Raw genomic sequence first — 20000 nt, forward strand, 5'->3', positions numbered from 1 at the left:
ACACACACACACACACACACACACACACACACACACTACAAACATTGCACAAAGCATTCCCCTCTACATCTTCCCCACCCTGCATATCCAAACAGCAAGTCATTAATGCTCTCTCCAAAGCCAAAAACACAGCCTCTTTGGGACCAGATAGCATCCAAGGTTGTGCTTCAAGTGATATAAAACATGAGTTAGCAACTCCATTAGGTAATCTCCAACCACAGCTTCACTTACTGGTTTTGTCACTGCTGAATGGAAAACAGCAACAGTCATCCCCCTTCATAAATACGGTACAGCAACAGACCCTGTGAACTACAGACAAAAGCTTAACCAGCCTCATCTGTAAGGCCATGGAACGAATCATCATGGACCTTATAAATAAGGATATAGGTGATCTCCAAACCCTTGATTTGACTCAGTTTGGTTTTGTCAAAGGCAGGTCATGCCTGTTAAACCTGGTGAACTTTGAAAATGTCACCAGAGCCATACACAAAGGCAAATCTGAGCATACAGCCTACCTTGACTTAGCCAAGACCTTGGACACAATCACACATTTAGGCATTACTGATCAACTCTCTCAGTTGAATATCAACCCTTATGTTGTCAGGTAGATTGCTAGCTAGCTCACTGACCGATAACACTCGGTGAAAGTTGGGGACCATCTCAACGAGCAGATGCGTCACCAGTGGGGCTCCACAGGGGGTAAGTACTGGGCCCCTATTGTTTGGAATAGACTTCTTAGAAGTGTTCAGGCCAAGACAGAGGGACTGTGGCTGACAGTTTGCTGATGACTGCAAATTAGGTGCAATCACTGAATCCCCAGATGTCAATATACTTCCAGAGGGACTTGACACAAACCAAGGATTGGTCCCAAAGCCATGGTCTCAAACTCAGTACTAAAAAATGCATTATCATACCCTTCAGTAAAAAGAATATCCCTGCAAACTATCAAATAAATAATACCCCCAAGTACCAACTTAGTAGTGACAGAATTGGGAACGCAAGTTGGCTGTTCCTTAAACTCGTCTACTGTGGTAAGGAAGGTATTCCACATAACATGCCTCATGAGCAAAGGCATTACCTCAAGAGCAAAAGAGGTCATTACACCCCTGTACTTCACTGCTTTGGTATGTGCCTTACCAGGCCCCTGCAGCAACCTGAGACCTCAGATTTCTAGCCAAGAAATTTCAAGGTCTCCAGCATATCATACATTGACAGACTGAAGTCACAGTCACTGTACTCGGCAGCATATAGATTAGAAGAGACTTGGGCTGACCTGCAGAGCAATCTTGGATTCAAACCCAATATAAATGCTGCACATCCACAAGTCAAATGGGGCAAGGGTCACCCACTCCAAGGACCTTAACCTGGCCTGCAACATAAATAGAACCTGCTGGAGAGACTGACCTCTCAGAGGTTGCTTTTCCTCTGGAGTAAGCTATCAGTTCACATCAAACAAATCCACTCTATGACCCTGTTTAAGCATAGCCTGCTGACTGGATGGGAAACTGTAAATTCCTGTCTGGGATTTCACTTATGACTCTCCTAGATATGGGCAATCATTGCCAAGATCTTGAGTTTAGGCAAGATCCTTTACATTGGGTCTCTCTAGTATTATATTGGCTACATACAGCTTGGCTTAAAAACCTACTGGTCAACAGCCCAGTAACAACCTATGAACCCAAGAAAGGAAGCAAGGTATATGTGAAGACACTGTCAATGCACTGGTAGAAGCTTAGGGCTATGATGTAATATTTTAGAGCCAAACAATGCATTGGGGAATACCTAGAGGTAGACAAAAAATAAAATCAAAGTAACAGACTTTTTATATTTTTAAGCGTATAAATGTAATTCCAAAGTATTTAGTCCAAAAGTGGTGTTAAAGTGTAGGAAACAGCAAGACATGATGGAATACACATTTTTCAGTCTGTGGGTGTGGTTCTCTTAAATAAATGTATGGAAGAGGGAAAGAAACTAAGACTGCAACAGAGCTGGTAAACTATTAGAGTCAAAGAAAAAAGAAGTAGTTACACTGGTAGGGAGGAGGGCTCAAGTTGTAATTTAAAAAAATATATTAATTCTAGCTTTGTGATAGTGAAAAGTTATTGGAAAGGAATGTGACTTACTTAGCATGTGCTTATATTCCCCCCAAAGACAAGGGATATGGAGGAAATCTTCAAAATAAAGTATTCCCATTATAGGTGGTGACTGGAATTTGATTTGCAATAGTTGGGACTTATCAGGTGGGTGATCTAGAAGAGCAGTTATAACTACAGATAGATTTCCAAGGAAGTTTAAGTAATATGGAGGTCATTTCAATGGCAAGAGCTCAAACAGAATTCACGTACATCTCAAAAGTTCAGCAACTGGGTGATGTTGGATTGAATTCAACCATCCATCCAAGAAGCATGTTCATTTTATGCAAAGTCCCATCCCCTTTAGGACCAAGGCCAATAGCTTTTTCTATCAACACCCAATCAGTTCATTCATTTTATGGAAGAGACAGCCAGGGATCAAAGGATAAAACCCTATGCCCCACTTGTTCCTTCCTAAGAATTCTAGCTAGTTTCAGTGAGTCAGGCGGTAGGACACAAGACACTATATTTGTTTTGTAGAAGGATTCACCCTCCCCCTTGATGGAGCACACCTACTCCCTGTGGCAGCTCTTCCAAGCTCCGTTATGTACTGCCCCTCCAAGGGAAAGCATGCTTCCTCATGGTTTATTGTGTAATTTGCACATGGCACCACAAGCACATAAGGCTCAAGCTCCATGAGGTGTGTAACCAGTTGTCCTGCCATAATGTCATATGTGACAAGCCAATTCTGCCTCTCCTCTGCAATGGCCACCCACACCTATTCTCCATCAGCTCCTACATGTACTAGACATACTACTAGAATGCTGGGTACCACTGTGTCGGACAATGCCCCCATTAGGAGTTGGATAGATATGCAGGGTTAAAGTACAGGACAGATACTGGCTCTTTACTACACATTGACTGCATATTTAAATAGGCAACAGCTAAAATTCAAAATTCCAGGTCCTATAGAAACTGCCCCTGAAAGTGTAGCTGGCATACAGAAAAGTTGAAAATAGATCTCAAAAATATAGCAGAAATGACAAAGAAGCAAATATTTAGAATGCCTGGCAAAAGTTAAACCCATACATAAAAAATGGAAATATTTTATAACAGGAGGAATAGCTACAGAATTCTAGGGGGGACATGAGCATTTAAACTATATAGACAATGGTAAAAGTGTTATGAAGCACCATTTTTATAACAAAAAAGGAGGACCACTAGAGATATTAGACATTTCAAAAACTTTGAAGATTTACATACAGCTGAAGAATGGTTAAATTATAATAGAGTACCTGGAAATATTTATGGAAAACACATTTGCCAGTGTGTTAAATGAAGATTCTCAGCTGACTATAGCCAAGGCAGACAAGAGACAAACATATGTGCAAGTCAAGGAGGTGAAACTCTCAGATAGCATTCTTATAGACGCTTGGAAGGAAGAAATTAAACACCTTGCAAATATTTATCAATGTACATAAAATAAAGGGGGAGAAGTGCTTCTATCCTGGAGGAAAGTAGGGGTAGGAGTACTACTGAAAGTGGGAAAGATCCCAGAAACCCACCATTTAAGAAAACAATTTCGATTTTAAAAATCATAAAACAGAAAATGACTCCTCACACATTTTACACATAATGGCATGCTTTGCACGTGATACTATTAAACTGCACCAAGATGTAAAAATTGTATAAAAATGAAAAAAAAAAATACGCTGTAATGTTTTCTAAAAACTGTTAATACCTGGCTCTCTTCTGCTACTAACAATTGTGTACCGTCTTTGTTTTCTGATCTCTAAACCAGAGTCATGACTAAAAAGGATAATGAGACCTGGTCAATAAATTACATAATTAATAATGTTCATATTAGCCAACAAAATAGAAAACCATGTTTAGACAGATTTGATATTAACACAACAAGGAGGACTAAGGGAATCATAATACAGACTACTGCTGGTAAAGTGTGTATGCAGAATTTGAACAGGGCTCTACTGGGAATGTGTGAAGAACAATGACAGAATTTGCATATCCCTGTAAAATGGAGCTAGTAAGGAAAATATATGAAACAGAGGCTGGATTAAAGGTGGATGGGGTATCGGGCAGACTTGAGCTTGAGTTAAGAGAACCAGGCAGGGACAACTAACTGCTTTCCTCTGCATCTTACTTCTATTTTGTGCCTTTTTTCAATAAAAGTACAAGACTCAAATCCAGGGATACAACTTGTGTGATAATCAAGCAAAACTCATTTATCTAAGACTAGAACAAGATCTCTTTATGTAATTGGAATAATTTGAATGGTTTCAGCAATTTTCAGGGTACAAAATAAACAAAAATAAAATCAAGGAACTTTAGGCCTGGAGCTAATCAGAAACTCCAGCAACACTTAATGGAACATCACAATCATGCACTGGATATTTGTCGACTTTGTTAGACCTCTGATCCATGCAGAACTTTTTCAGACATTGTTCCATGGTGAATTGCTTATTGTCTCACATAAGGCAAATCGAGGCCAAAGGAATAAAATACTTTACTTTGGTACAGTGAGCAGCTCATTAAAAGTTCAGAGCCAACTGCAAGACTCCTACAGCATACAGGTCCTTACACAGGTAAGCAAATTGAGTCAGCCTTGTAAACTACACCTAGGCTTCCTGAGAGCGGGCCATCAGGATTTTTTTTTCCCAAAGAAAGGGGTTTAAAATGAGTATTCAAACACCAAAATGCAGGAAGAATAGCAGCTGGCCTAAGCTCTACTATGCATAGAAGTGGAATGCATTTTTTATATACTTTGATTGCTTCTTAGCTCCTTACTTTAAAAAAAAAAAAAGCCTCAGTTAGACTAGAGGCTTACCTAAAGGAAACAACCTCAGGAAGAGAGTCATTTTTCTTTAGTGTCACATGAGACAAGGGAGTCTAGCTGGCTGCAGAAAGCAATCTCCTCCTGCTAATAATTCTCAGACTTTGATATCCAATTCAGACAGATTTATTCTGAAACCAAGTACTTCTCTAGCTGCATTTGCATCCCCCATTTGTACATAAAAATCATTATCCTTCAACATGGCCATATCAGTATCCAAGTGGATGCAGCAGCCTCCATGGCTACAACATTATTTTGGCTAGGTGCACTCATAACACTAAAAATCCATGCTTCCTTGATTTTATCCTTCTTTAGCTTCTATCAAACATCATGCTAAAGTTCTTCATGTGACCCCAGTGCAGATCAGGCATCATTTCTAGCTACAAGACAACTCATGGGAAATTGAATGGCAAGTCAACTGCAACACAGACAAAATGGAAGAGGAATACAAAAAAAAAAAAATGCAGTGACGTGCATACAAAGGGATGCGCAAGCAATGTGCATCTCATACAGCTCTAGCCACGTTAGCAAGCATCAGAGGACAAGCATCTTAAGTACAAGAGGTAAATGGGCTCTTAAATGGCTCTGAGGAATGATAGCCCAACAAAAGACACACAAACATGAACAAACAGTTATGCCTTCCTGCTTAGTAATGATCAATAAACCAATTAAATTTGTGGGAGGTTGGCATAATGGTTAAGGTGTTTAGCTTACATACACAAGGTACAGGGTTTGATTCTTACATGGGGTAATTGACTAGGCTTAAAATGGCTCACAAGGGCAGTTAGCCTAGTATAAACCAATAAACCAGTGCACATCATCTGAAAGGTGGGACTTTTCTGCGTAATACATGAAATATAATGCAGTCTTAGTTGCAGCATACCAACTTTATTACTAGATTCCTTACACTATTAAATTCAAGAAGCTCATAAGGTAAACTTGACATACATCTTCCACTCTTCTTTCACTGAGGAACAACCTAAGAAAGCATATGTAAATGCCAAGGACCAAGTATAATGCAAGAATTTCACCAGTTTACAAAAAATTCCATCATTTCAATGTTCAGAAGTGAGCAAACACTGCAGATCAGATTAAACATACAACCAAAATATACATTTACATTTTTATGAAAAAGTAAGTAATCCTCCCAGCTTGAGATCTTACACAACTGAACTTGGCCAACATCTAAAACTATAGGCTTTACTTACTGCTCTTCAATGTGTAAAGCATTTGGATCTGGAGAGTCTGGTTCATCTAGGAGGAAAAGGACAAAAATTAAGATGCCGTTATACAGTCCTCAGTCATACAAAAGTTAGAGATGCCAAATAGGTTTTCACATCATTCCACAAATACAATACAGTTACAGAGTGTGTGCATGTGTGTAAGGGGTGGCAGGGCAAGCAAAAACCTTCCATGTGGATCAAGTTATAGACACATGAATACAAGTTGCAGCTTTAAAAAAAAAAAGCTTGGAAATGGCAGGCTGAGCTCTCAGACCGTAGATTACTGAGGGAGGTAACTAGTGAGGCATCTGATTCTCAAGGGAAAGGGGAATCTGTATATTGGGATAAAGGGTGGACCCCTGAGGGAAGGCTAAAGGGTGAGAAGACAGCAGTTGGTAGTGCCCAGAGCCTACCGCCTGGCACTTCTAGCCATAGCAAACCAAAACAGAAGACAAACTGAAAACATATGCAAGGCCACAGAGATCGCTACAAATTCAGCTCAACAACTACAAATGTAATATTGGAGCTTTCGTTTTATTTTATAACGAAACTTCAGCAGAAGTGAACCTAACACACACACACAGTTTAAATACAATTCTAAAAAGGTCATGTGATCAAATGATTTAAAAAAAAAATTATCAGCTTAAAATCATGCGACAGCCTAATTGCCTGAACAAATCATGCATCAATGCAACATATTGAATAAGTTCAGAACTGAAGTAAACAAAATCAGAAGCTGAATATCTGAATACATCAATCTGTAAAAAACGTTTTTACTAAACAATAAAAAGAAGTTATGTCTTGCCATAATGTTTCATCTGTGCTGTTGATCTTCATTCATTCATTACTGATGGGTTATTGGTTTCATCCTTGGAACCGAGCCGGCCAATATCAAGCTCACGTCAGCCAAAAACTCTCGAGCCAAGGTCCTACCCAGAATGCTCTGATCCCAGATATCTCAGAGTCTGCAAGCTGATAAAGTAGAGGCTACCTCTGGTCATAACAGACCTATAATAAAGGAGTACAGGAGATCAAAGAACCTCAGGAAGGGGGATGGAGGGTGGGAAGTAATGAACGATGATAAACAGATGGAACGTTATGGTAAGACATAACTTCTCATGTTGTTTATCTTTGTCCCATCAGTAAGGGATGAACAGAGTCCCCAGCTACCTGTATTCCTGGGTGGTCCTTATGGAAGGACATTCCTGAGCACCATGGAGCCAAAGGAAGCTCTACCTGTGGAGGCCAAGTTCAATTTGCAACGAAGAATAAAAGGTATGAGGTTTGGCCAAAGTTGCAGCTGAGCAAATATCATTGAGGGAATCCTTAGCATGGAAAGCTGCTGAAGTTGCCATAGATCTTGTAAAATGTGCTTCGACTCTGAGGCAAGGTGAGATTGTTTTTGTTGTAGATAAAGGTGATGCATTAGGTTCATGGCTGAGAAATTGTAACTTGACACAGGATGACCCTGTCTAGGTCCAGAAAAAGCCAGAAACAGTTTGTCTGATTTACGGGTAGATTTTTTTGTTCTCTCCAGATAAAATCTTATTTGCCTATGAACATCCAAGGAGTGCAGGCGATACTCTCCCTTGTTAGAATGGTTAGGAAAGAACACTGGAAGGTCAATAGACTGGTTGATAGAATGCTTGGACGCTACTCTTGGTAAAAAGGTAGAATTAAGTTTAGTGATACCCTATCCTTATGGAAGATAAGAAGGTTTGATGCACAAGGCCTAAAATTCTGACAATCACCTGGCCGATGTGATTGCAAATCAAAAACAGTTTTCCAGGAGAAATATTTCGAGCTGTTAGAGAGTGTACTGCAGGACTTCTTCCAGTAGACGCTTGGTGGGGGAGGTGAGGAGCCAGTCGTCTAGATATGGAAACACCTGAAATCCTTGAAGTCACAAGTGAGCGATAACCACTGCCATGCATTTTGTGAACACTCTGGGGGGTGTAGAGAGACTGAAGGGCAGGGCTAGAAACTGGTAGTGACTGGCTCCTATATGGAAGCAGAGGCATCTTCTTGAGAGTTTGCCCATTTTTGTGGTAATAAGCATCTTTAAGATCCACAGAGCATATCCAATGGTCTACTTCCAGAAGAGGAATGATAAACTCAACCGTGACCATCCAGAATTTCTCTGTTTTTACAAATTTGTTTAATGTACAGAGATCCAGAATTGGTCTCAAGTCCCCTGTCTTTTCTGGAACTAAAAAGAACTTGGAGTAAAATCCGGATCCTACATGGTTTGAAGGGACCGTCTGGATGACTTTTTTCTAGCAGCTTTTGGATTTCGTATGCTGCCATTTCCCTTTGACTGGGTGGAACATTGCAATACTCTTGAGACTGGGTAAAGATGGAAGGGGATGAGATAGCCTCTGGATATAATCGGTTGTACCAAAGCATCTGTTATCTTCTGCCAGGCAGCGGGGTACAAGGAGAAACTACCCCCGACCACTTCCAGAGGTGAGCAGTCTGGCAACGTTTCAGGAGGACTGATAGGACTGGCCAGAGAAAATCTTTGGAACCCCAGTTTCGCGGACCTCCTCTGCCCCAAAAGGGGTGTCTTCCATTGGAGTTTCCCCCTCTGCCTCTAGGGGAGAACTCAGTATGTGCATCCCAGAAAGAACCCTATGATTTCTTGCGCCAGATCTTTCCACTCATCTGATTCCTGGAGTAGAATCGCCGAGGAGTGGAGCGTCTGACACCAACAGCAGTCAGGGTCTTGCCATGTTGTTCACACTGTCCCAGCATATCCTTGACTTCAGGGCCAAACAAAAAAGCAGCCTCTATGGAGGCATTCATGAAGGAATCCTTAAAGGAGTCCGCAAAGTCACAAATGCACATCCAAGCAGGTCATCTGGCGACTATACCTGTGCCTGCCGCTCTAGCCACGCCTTCCATTGCACGAGAAATAAGACGCATGGAACAGTTGGAAATGGATTCTAAGGTGGCTGAGAAGCCACATCATCACAGACTTCATCAGAAACAGCTCCTGCCAAGGTTTCAGAGAGCTGGTTGATAAGATCTTGCTGAAGCCTGGTAAAACATGCCAAATAATTCAAAGACCTTGCGGCGAACGTCAATGAAGCAAAAACATACTTCCCTAATCTGTCAATCGCCCAGGACTCCTTGTTAGGTGGATGGATAGTTTGGCTCGCTTCTGCCAAATCCTTCTTAGTAGCAGCTGCCACCACCATAGCATCTATTGGAAAACCTCATAATCAGTAGGGGTACTCAGCTGGGGGGCGATCATACTTTATCTGGCCTCTTTGGTATGACTTCCATGGTATCAGGAACCTTCCATGCTCACTGCACGATGAGCTGGACGAGCTCATCAGCAGGCTAGGTGACCCAGGAAGTAGGGGGCCGGGCACGAAAAGCCTGCAGGAATACAGATTCCTCAAAGGAAGGATTAGAGGGCTTCAAGTCACCCTTCCACCTGAGGATGGTCAAGGATGTTACCAAAGGACATCTCATCAGAGGGTGACCGTGGGGACCCTTCCCAGTCATCAAAATCAGTATCTTCAGTCAATGACTCCCCAGTAGAGTCCATGTGCTTCTGCTTATACAATGCTTTGCGGGGTGCTTTCTCAGTGGGAGGTTCTGGGGAAGACTGCAAAGAGGGGGGGGGGGTCTCCTGAAGAGGACAGACATGAAGCTCTTGTGCCCAGTGTCCGGGAGTTGAAGCTTATGGCAGTTGAGGCATAGAAGGGGAGAATACTCTGACAAATGAGTTTTGCCAGTGGAGCCAAGTGCCTTCTCCATGGCCTAGAAGGTTGACCCGCCCAAGGAGGAATGGGCACCCAAAACAGAGCATAACAACCTCAGAACCAGTGTCACACCCCGCACAGATGAGCATGCCCCCAGACCAGGCGTCTCAAGAGGGCAGTAACAGTAGCTTAAGTATATGCACGGGCAGGCGTGGATTATGAGCTCCCTAACGAGATGATCCCTTCAAGTCTAACCAGGTAACAGGATTGAATCAGCCCGCCGTAGAACTGATGGATGTTATCCGAGACAAAGTCATTTTATAAAGTTTGTGACTAAATGCTTAAAAGTCTAATTAATCGTAGATTATCGGCTCGTTTCTTTGGTACGAAAGTACTACAGAGTTTCTGGGCACCCTGGCGGCTTGCGCTTTTTTAACAGTTTTTTTTTCTGCATTTTGGGCATCTCAAGAGTACTGTGAACTGTAGAGAGCATTCCTGAAAGGTGCCATAGAAAGAAAAGAAAAAAAAAAAAAAAAAAAAACACAGATTTAGAGCCAGGAATTCCCTCCCCAATGGCACAGCCACGGGCCTGAGAACAGCCCGATGCCCAGTGCACCAAAGACCACAAGGACAACTCTGGTTCCAAAGTGAGATCCACTATTGGAGTCGGAGGGAGGGAGGGAAGCTGCTGTCAGAGTAATGGGCTTCGAGACTTGAGTGGAAGTCGAAGGAGGAGTACACGTTTGGTTTGAGGAGCTATACGTTAACCTGAATGAGGGCACGCGGACTAAAGGTAGAGAGAGACCGCTGGCCACAAGCAACTGGTCAACAAGCTGCAACATCCTATTCAGAAAGACTCTTGGTTGACCTCATGGAGAAAGACGATGGCGATTCTGGCCTTTCTAGGAAAGGACTATACTGACTGCTAGCAAAAAGGATCCAATGAAGGAGAATATTTGGTCCTTGCTAATTCAATAGGTGCAGAGCTTGGCGCAGAGAAATTCTGCGCCCAAGATGTTGGTGCCGTAGTAGTTGATGCTGTCTGCACAGTAAAGGTCTGTCCCAAAAGATACAGTGCCAGCAATAAGAACAGCGCAGAGAATGACCGCACTGAAGCACATGGTGCTGAAAATGTCTGCGCCGCGGGGTACAGAAGAGTCATACTTGGAGCCGAAGGCAACTGTACCAACGGTGCTGAAAGGGACTGAACCTGTATTGATGGTGCCGTTAGGGGTTGCGACAGAACTGTTGGAACAATAGTTGTCTGCACCAGGAACTCCAGTGCCGGTATCGATAAAGGAGACCTGGCTGTAGTCACAATCATTTGGGGTGGTGCCGAGCCTGGAGCAGACAGGGTCACAGGTGGCAGCACTGGAGTAGTAATCAATTTCACCTTCTTGGGAGTTGACTCCATACGATCACCAGAGGGAGAAGGGAGTGACTTTGATGAAAAAGAGGAAGAACGCCTCTTGCAGGGTTTAACTGGAGGTGATGAGCCCATCGACCCAGAAATAGCCTCAAAGGAGATTTGAGGAGACCTTTCAAAACTTATTCTTCCTCTCATTGAGAGTCCTGGTTGAGAAGTTTTTGCAAATCCCACATGGAAGATCTACAGGTCAAGTGGGAGACATTAGAACAGTAGACAAAAGCCATGGTCAACAGAAAGCGGTATCTTACGGCCGCAATCCTTGCACTGCTCGAAACCAACGTTACTGTTCTTAACCGACATAAGTGGTGTGGAGAAGCACAGTAGCAAAAGGAAGAATAACTGCTACTCAAGAAACGGGTAAAAAAAGAGAAAAGAAAGGATTACCAACGATGGTAACAGAGAATTACCACAAGGTTAGAAAAGTGGGTAATAAAGGGAAAAGACTAAAGGGAGAGTCTAAAGTATGCAACAGGGTAGGAAATATTAGAAAAAGCTTCTGAGAAAATATGTGAGTAATAATATATAAACTGTCAAACAATTGACAAGAGACAGAGAGAGAGAGACCGAGACCGACCGAGACCGAGAGAGACCGAGAGAGACCGAGAGAGACCGAGAGAGACCGAGACCGAGAGACCGAGAGAGACCGAGACCGAGAGACTTGACACGGCTGTTCAGCAACATGGCAAACTAGACCAGAGGTAACAGGGCGCAGACCATTCTGGTAGGACCTTGGCTCAAGAGTTTTAGGCTGACGCGAGCTTGATATTGGCCAGCTTGGTTCAGAGGACAGAACAGATAACCCCATTAGTAAGAAATGAACCAAGATTAACATCAGATTAAATAGTTTTACGCAAGAGCAATCATTGAGTAGTAAATTCTATACTGGGAAAATCTGCTGGATAAAAAAGATAGCAATATCATCGTTCTAAAGCTCTTAGTTTTAAAAAACAGCCAATAGAAATCTGGCCATTAATCCCTGGCCAAGAATTTGCACTGAAGTGTGAACTGCCAATATAACTCACATTCATCCAGCTTAAGTTGCCATGGGCCACCATGTTCACTAGAGGTTACCTTTTCCATAATTACAATGTAAAAACGTGATTAATGACCAGATTTCTATTGGCGGTCTTTTAAAACCAAGAGCTTTAAAAAGATGATATCGCTACATTTTTTTTTTTTTTTTTAAATCAAGCAGATTCTCAGTATAGAATTTACTATTTAATGATTGCTCTTACATAAAACTATTATTTATTAAAAAAGATTTACAGGTTGATATATTCAGCCTTCAATTTTGTTTACTTTAAATTTTTAACTTATTGAAGATGTTGCCTTAATGGACAATTTGTTCAGGGGATTAGGCTGTAACATGACAAAGCTGATCACATGATAATACAAGTTATTTGGCTGTGTCATGATTTTAAGCTGCTCATGTGATTTCAAGTCATCACATCACCTTTTAGAATTGTATTTAAACTGGGTGTGTGTTTGGTTCACTATAGCTGAAGTTTAGTTATAAAATACAATGAAAGCAGTAATATTACTTAAGTTGTCGAGGTGGATTTGTCGGAATCTGTGGCCTTGCTTGTACTTCTAGCCATAGTCCATGATATTCCCTTTGCAGGTCACATGGGCATAAAGCGTACAAAGACATATTATGCAGAACTTTCACTGGCCTGGGATTTCCAGAGATGCAACAGGGTATTGCTGGACATGTAAGCAGTTCCAAAAGGTCAGCAAGGCAGGAGACAACGTGAAAGCTACTTTGATGCCTTTGCCTGTGATTGAGGAGCCATTTCAGAGAGTAGCTATGGATATTGCGGGGCCTCCGAGTACCCTAAGTTCCACAGGGGAAAAAGTATATCCTAGTGGTAGTAGATTATGCTACCAGATACCCTATGGCATCTGCTCTGTCCTCCACTGAGGCAGAGAAGGTGGCAAATGCCTTGTTAGAAATTTTCAGAAGGGTAGGTTTTCCAAAAGAAATAATGACGAAAGAGGTGCCAATTCCACATCAGACCTGCTGGCTTGTCTGTGGAAGTACTGTGGGGTGAAGCACCTAAAGACCACCCCCTACCATCCCCAGACTGATGGTCTTGACAGGTTAAACTCTACACTCAAGTCCATACTACGGCATTTGCAGACCAGTTTAAGAGGAAGTGGGATAAATATTTACTCCAGTTTTCTTACAGAGAGGTGTCCCAGGAATCCACAGGTTTTTCACCCTTTGAGTTGCTGTATGGACATAGGGAGACGGGACCTCTAGATTTGATTAGAGATGAGTGGGAAGGTGAGTGTGAATCCCACAAGGAGTCTGTTGTAGCATATGTCCTAAACCTCAGGACAAGGCTCAGGGAACTCAGGGAACTCATGGGCTTGGCCCAGGAGAACCTGGCAGAAGCCCAACAGCAGAAAAAGGTCTGGTATAAGTTCATAGGTAGGTACTAGGCTACTGACCCTAGGGCCTATATAAGCCTAGCCAAAAAGGTACATTGGCTTTCACCACCCAACAAAATTATTTTCCTGTGCCCCTCTCGAGCAGAGCCACAAATGTTATCCCCGGGGTGAATTTCCTAATTCCCATCCAATCAAGATTTTTCTTGAAGAGTGCTAATGAGGAGCTTTGTTTGATAAAGATAAGTAGTTTGTTCCACAGTATGGGAAGTCTCTGGGACAGGAATCTATCCCTCCAGCATGTTTCGTTCATTGTGGTGACAAGGTTTAGGTCCCTAGAGAGTGTGTAGCTCGGAGGGACTGGGATTTCGTTAAGTGGAGCATGTCCAACAGCTCTGGATTCGACATGGCTTGTATGTTAGGCAGAGATTGCCTGTCCGAGTAGGCAATTTGCGACAGATTAAAGCTTGAGTTTTTTTGAGACTGTCTATGTAGGGCATCTGTTTGATGCCGGTAATCCTCTGAGGTATTTCTGGTGTCTTGTGAGGTACATACCAAAAGAGGTGTTGTACTCTATAATGGGTCTAATGAGTTATGAGTAGAGGGGAACAATGACCTCTTTCCTGGATGAGAAACCTTTTGTGACAAGGTGTGCCACGTAGAAGGATTTCCTAACTCCTGTGGCGATGCGATTATCAAAGGCGAGACTACTGTCCACCTGTGTCCCAAGGTCTCTTATCACACTTTGTGTTAAGTAGACTACCACCTATGTGGTAGGTCATAGGTACAGAGTTTTTACCAAAGGGGATGACAAATGCACTTCTTGGCACTGAGCTTGAGGCCATGGCTTTGACACCAGGCATCTGTCTCAGTGAAGCCCTGTTGTAGGATGTCCATATTGTTTGGAGTTTCGATTATGGCTCCTAGTTTGCAGTCATTTGCGAACTTCATTAACCAAAGACCTTCTGTGTTGGCCTGTACTTCAGAAAAGTAGATACCAAACAGGAGAGGACCCAGGACTGAACCCTGTGGTACTCCACTTGTCTGAAGTCGGATTTGGAGTCTGCTACATTCACAGTGTGGGTTCTGTCAGTGAGCCAGTTGGCAACCCATCTTGTGACATAGGGTTTTATAGCTAGTTTAGTGAGTTTTTCTATAATTCCAGAATGGGGGATGGTGTCAAAAGACTTGGCGAGATCAAAATAGGCTGTGTGAACCACCTTACCCTAGTCTACAGCTTTGGTGACTGCTTCAAAGAAGTCTGTCAGGTTTAGGAGACATGATCTGCCTTTTACAAAACTCTAACTGGGTGGGGTCCAGAGTTTGGAGATTACCAATATCTTTGTTTACAAGTTCCATGAGGATACATTTCATGGCCTTGCAGACCAAGCTCATCAGTCTAATGGGGCGGAAGTTCCCAGGGGCCATGGTGGCTCCCCACATTGTGGAGTGGGATAACAAGTCGCTGTGCGTCATTCAGTGGGCACAAAGCATGAGGTGAGGCTATGACTGAACATGGTGCTTAGGTGGGGTGCCAATTAATTCTGTAATTCGTGTAGAAAGCAGCCTGAGATGTTGTCAGGTCCCATGGATGCTGTGTTCTTGACTTTAGAGTGTGGTTTACACCTGTGCAGCCATGATTACAGGAGCTTTGCATTCTTCCTGTATAGAGATGGGCCCTTTAGGGGGTGAAAGGGGGGTAAAAATAGCACTGAACCTATCAGGATATTGGCAATATCAGTTGGTTCTGTATATTTAGTGCTATTGTGCTGCAACTCCAAGCAGATCAGAGAGTTGCCATTGAGATTCTTGACATCGTTGTGGTTGTCTTTAGAATCAGTGGCGATTTTATGTTCTTAACTAGATCTGAAGGATTTTATGAGGGATCTTAGCTTCTTACTGAGGCTGATCAGGGAGTCCCTCCAATCATAGGACTTTACTCTTTTTTGCAACAGTTTCTTTCTTCTGTTGTAGAGTTTGTTTATGGCAGGGGACAACCAGATTGGCTTCCTTGTTTTGGGGGATAACATCTCGGTTCTGTTAGGGATAGCACGATCCATGCACTCGTGTAAGTGCTTATAAAGTGCATTTGTGCAGGATTCAGCAGTCGTACCTCTATTGTCCGTCTGCATGGGTGTTGTGAAGTTTGCCACTTCTATCTTAAGATGCGTTAAGTTGGCTTTGGAGAAATTAATTTACAGTGGTTTCTCTAATGGTTTGGGGGTGGGATGTGGATGTCACGGGTGATTAGCTTGTGGTCGGATCTGACAAACCAGGAATTGACCTCTGGTGTGGAACACCGGTCCCCCATGTTGGTAATGACCAGGTCTAGGATACTGCTGCCCCTGTTGGGGGGGGGGGGTGGATAAATTGATCCAAGGAGTTGGAATTTATTTATTCCAGAAAACGTTGAGCAAAAAAGTTGGTACAGGAGTAGTTTTTGCAGTTAATGGTGGGGTAGTTGAAATAGTCCATTATTAGGGTGTTGCGTTGTACTCCAATATTTTCCAGTGAATCAAGAAATGAGTGGGAATCCTGGGGCATGGTGGGGGATCTGTAGCAAGTTACTTTCGATTGCAGTCTTGCCCAGGAGTTAGTTGCACTTGGATAATCTCAGATGCATTATGCTGAGCAACTAGCTTGGAGGTGTGGATATCCTTAATGAACATGGACACGCCTCTGCCTTAAGTGTTTCGGTCCAGGTTAGGTGGCCGAAAGGTGTGGTATGAATTATAAACTATACCAAGACCACCAATCCAAGAAGTAAGCAATTTTAATGAAACAAGGCCTCTGCTTGCACAGCCTTCAAGGAGTAAAAACACTGCAAAACACTCTTTACTTAAATACAGCATACTGCACAAGACAATTAATTAATCATACAATTTAAATCGCATACTTTGTCTTGTGCAATATGCTGTATTAAAAAAAAAAAAAAAAAAAAAAAAAGTGTTTTGTAGTGTTTTTACTCTTGGAAGGCTGTGCAAGCAGATGCATTGTTTCATTAAAATTGCTTACTTCTTGGACCAGTGGTCTTGGTGGTATTTTAAAATTTTATTTTTTTTTTGCTTTTTTAAAATCATATTTGTGGTATGCATTATAGCCTGGTAATGCAACGGTGCTCTCTGGAGCCTTGAACCAGGTCTCAGTCACTGCACAGATGTCAGTGTTCTCCATTATAAGGAGTGCCTCGAGTGAATGCATTTTGAGGTTTAGACTTCTAGCAATGAGTAGCATTACCCTCAGATTTTGGTTGCTTGTACCAGTTATGGTGGTGAGTTTGTCATTTGTACCTTGAATAAAAAAGGCACTACAGAGGTGGGAAGAACCTTGGCCAGTATCCGGAATGCCAAGGGCGACAAGTCCAGGCCATCTCTAGCAAAGCATTGTGGTCTGTCGATCATGTCATCCCAAATCCCCTTAGAATGACACCAGAAGCTTAGACAATTGAAGTCAATCATTTTGTCCTTGTACTGTGGTATCACTCTGGGTGATTGCAGGATGCTACTCAGGCCTAGGGTCATACCTGCCTGGGCTACAAGATCGGAGAGCTCCTCCAGGTCTTTCATGCAGTCCAGGGAGGTACATCTCAGGTCATTCACACCAGCATGGACAATGACAGTCATATCTGTTCTTGTTGTAGAGTGATCAGAGTGCATGCGTTATGTGGCGGACCCTGGCACCAGACAGGCAGCTGACAATAACTTCCTCCTTGTTTAGCCTGGTGAGTGGAACATCAGTGTGCCTGCCTATAGAGTCACTAGGAGTAGAGTATTGGGTACGTTGTAATCCCTTATGGGCTGTAGTTGAGTGGCACACTGAGTTTGTGGGCCATGTGTCATTTGTGTTGTGTTGGGGGGTGGAGGTTGCTATCGTTTCTGCTTTGGAGGTCTTTTGCTTGAGTAGATTTTTATTGAGAGCCTCTACGAATGTAGATGTGTGTGGTTTGGTGGTGTAGGTTTTGAGGGACTATGTGAGGAGTGTGGTGTGGTACAAGTGTTTACCTTCTCCTCTTCACTGTCTAGTCCAGTCTTGGGTGAAGAGAGCTTTGCTTCCAGTTTGGCTATACAAGTGCATCTCTGACAGGTTGTAGTGTTATGTGGTAGGAGGAGAGGGTTGTCTGTGTACATCAGGCAATTGCTGCATTGCCCCATGATGCCCAGATTCATCAGGTAGACAAGAGAAAACACCAGGAGCTGACCTTTAGACATGCCTGGATAGGTGTTTATTAAGTACTAAAAACAGTTTTCCTCTAGACAAGTGAGGAAAGTTGAGTGCTATAGTAATATGTAGTTTATTTAGTGCTTATGAGTTCTAAACAAGTGCTGATCTCAAAGAAACAGATTTGAGTGCTAAAACTAAAAAATTGGCTAGTTGAAAGGGAAAATTGGAAGAGGAGACTTTATGGCGCCAGGAATAGTTTAACCCTAGCTAAGCAGCAATGCATAAAGTGTACTTTTTTTTTTTAAATGTAACGGTAGAAAAAGAGCAAACTGATTTATACAAATTAACCAATAAAAAGCTAAAAACAGCAGTCTTTGAACAGACAAGTTCTAACTGCCCACTCCTGCCACTATGGTGCAGGGAAACTGTCTCCAAAAAAAGATGGTCTGGATTAGTGCTCAAGTTATACAAGCAAAACTAGATTCAGCATGTCAAAATTTAGTCCATGCTACAGCAAACAAGGCGTACCAATTTCAGAAAGAAACAAACAGTTCAAATAAACAGGCAGTGGTATGACAGGAATGCTAGAGCTAAAGAGTAAGCTGTAGGACAGCAGGTAATGGTTCTCATTCCTGTCAGACAAGCTGCAGGCAGCTTGGGAGAGACCCTACAAGGTAAAAAGGAAGGTCAGTGATAACCACATGGTAGAAATGATAGGCAAAAAGAAAGGGGCACAAATTGTACCATGTTAACATGATGGAACCTTATGATAGGGAAGTCCTTGTGCTGAGTATTTGCACTGGATGGTAGGAGTCGTCTGAGGGACAACTGGTGACAGATATCCTCAGTGAGGCTCAGACGGATACCTCAGTGGAACGGTAGCCATGTCACAGCAGCTATCCCCTAACATGGTTGAAGAAATCCAAGCAGTGTTACAGGAGTTTGGGGGCATGTTCATTGGGAAACCAGGGTGCATTCACCTGGGGCATCACCATGTGATACAGGACCCCAAAGGCCTATTAGGGCACTTATAGGGTGACAGGGTCAGACTGAGGGAAGAGATATAGGAAATGTTGGAACTAGGGGTAATTCAGCAGTCCCTGGCCTCCCCAGTGGTGCTGATACCAAAGAAGGATGGCAGCACCACGTTGTGTGTGGACGACAGGAAATTAAATAGTCACACCATCAGAAGCTTACCCCATGCCTAGGACATATGAAGCCCTACAGCAGCTGGGTGTGGGCAAGTATCTTACCACTAGTGAGCTTACCAAAAGTTTACTGGCAGGTGCCCTCGACTCCCAGTGATATAGAGAAAAGGGAGTCAGCCTTTGTGACTACTTTGGCTTGTATGAGTGCACGGAGATGCCCTTTGGGATGAAAAATTACCCAGTGACTTTCCAGAGGCTGGTAGATCATATCCCAGCAGGAGCAGGATATTTCTGCCCTCGTTTATCTAGATATTGCCATCTACAGCCATTCCTAGCAAGAGCACTTCAACTTGTCTGGGAGGTGCTGGGCAGACTACAGGGCAGGAATGACCATTAAGCCCAGCAGATGTCAAGTGAGTATGGCAGAGGTCTTCTACCTGGGACACAGAGTGGGGAGTGACAAGATCACACCAGAACTTGCCAAAGTAGAAGCCATTCAGACATGGCCTGCCCCAGTTACCAAAAAGCATGCAAGGGCATTCTTCAGGGACAGCAGGGCACTACAGAAAGTTTGTCCCCAATTGTAGTACCATAGCTGCTCCCCTCAAACCTGACAAGGAAAAAAGCCAGATGAGGTAGTGTGGACCCCAGCATGTGAACAGGCATTCCAGAAGCTTAAAGGAGCTTTGGGAGGACCCCTGTGTTAACCAGTCCTGATTACAACAAATAATTTGTTATGTAGGTTGATTCTTCAAACCATGGGGTAGGGGCTGTACTTAGCCAGGCTTCCTCAGAGGGAGAAAAGTACTTAGTGGTATATCTCAGTTGTAGGCTCCAACCCAGGGAGGAATGCTATGCAGCTGTAGAAAAGGAATGACTAACTGAAGTGTGGGCACTGCAGAAATGTCAGCCTTATCTGTAAGGAATGAATTCACTGTAGTTACAGACAACAATCCCTTTACATGGCTACATCGAGCCAACCAGCAAAATGCCAAGTTACCAAGGTGGAGCT

The 20000-nt window shown here is 43.0% G+C and overlaps 1 protein-coding gene across 1 annotated transcript in view; it reads right to left on the reverse strand.

Annotated features, from left to right (window-relative positions):
* Positions 1–20000, reverse strand: part of CDC25C (cell division cycle 25C) — a 1649736-nt gene that overhangs the window by 1480263 nt on the left and 149473 nt on the right. The window contains exon 4 of the mRNA XM_044069511.1: positions 6132–6177. Within this exon, the coding sequence (XP_043925446.1) occupies positions 6132–6177 (46 nt within the window). The remainder of the gene's footprint in view (positions 1–6131; positions 6178–20000) is intronic.

Source organism: Protopterus annectens, chromosome 4.part0 (assembly GCF_019279795.1).
Source record: "Protopterus annectens isolate FY-2018-M chromosome 4.part0, PAN1.0, whole genome shotgun sequence".
Classification (NCBI taxonomy): domain Eukaryota; kingdom Metazoa; phylum Chordata; order Ceratodontiformes; family Protopteridae; genus Protopterus; species Protopterus annectens.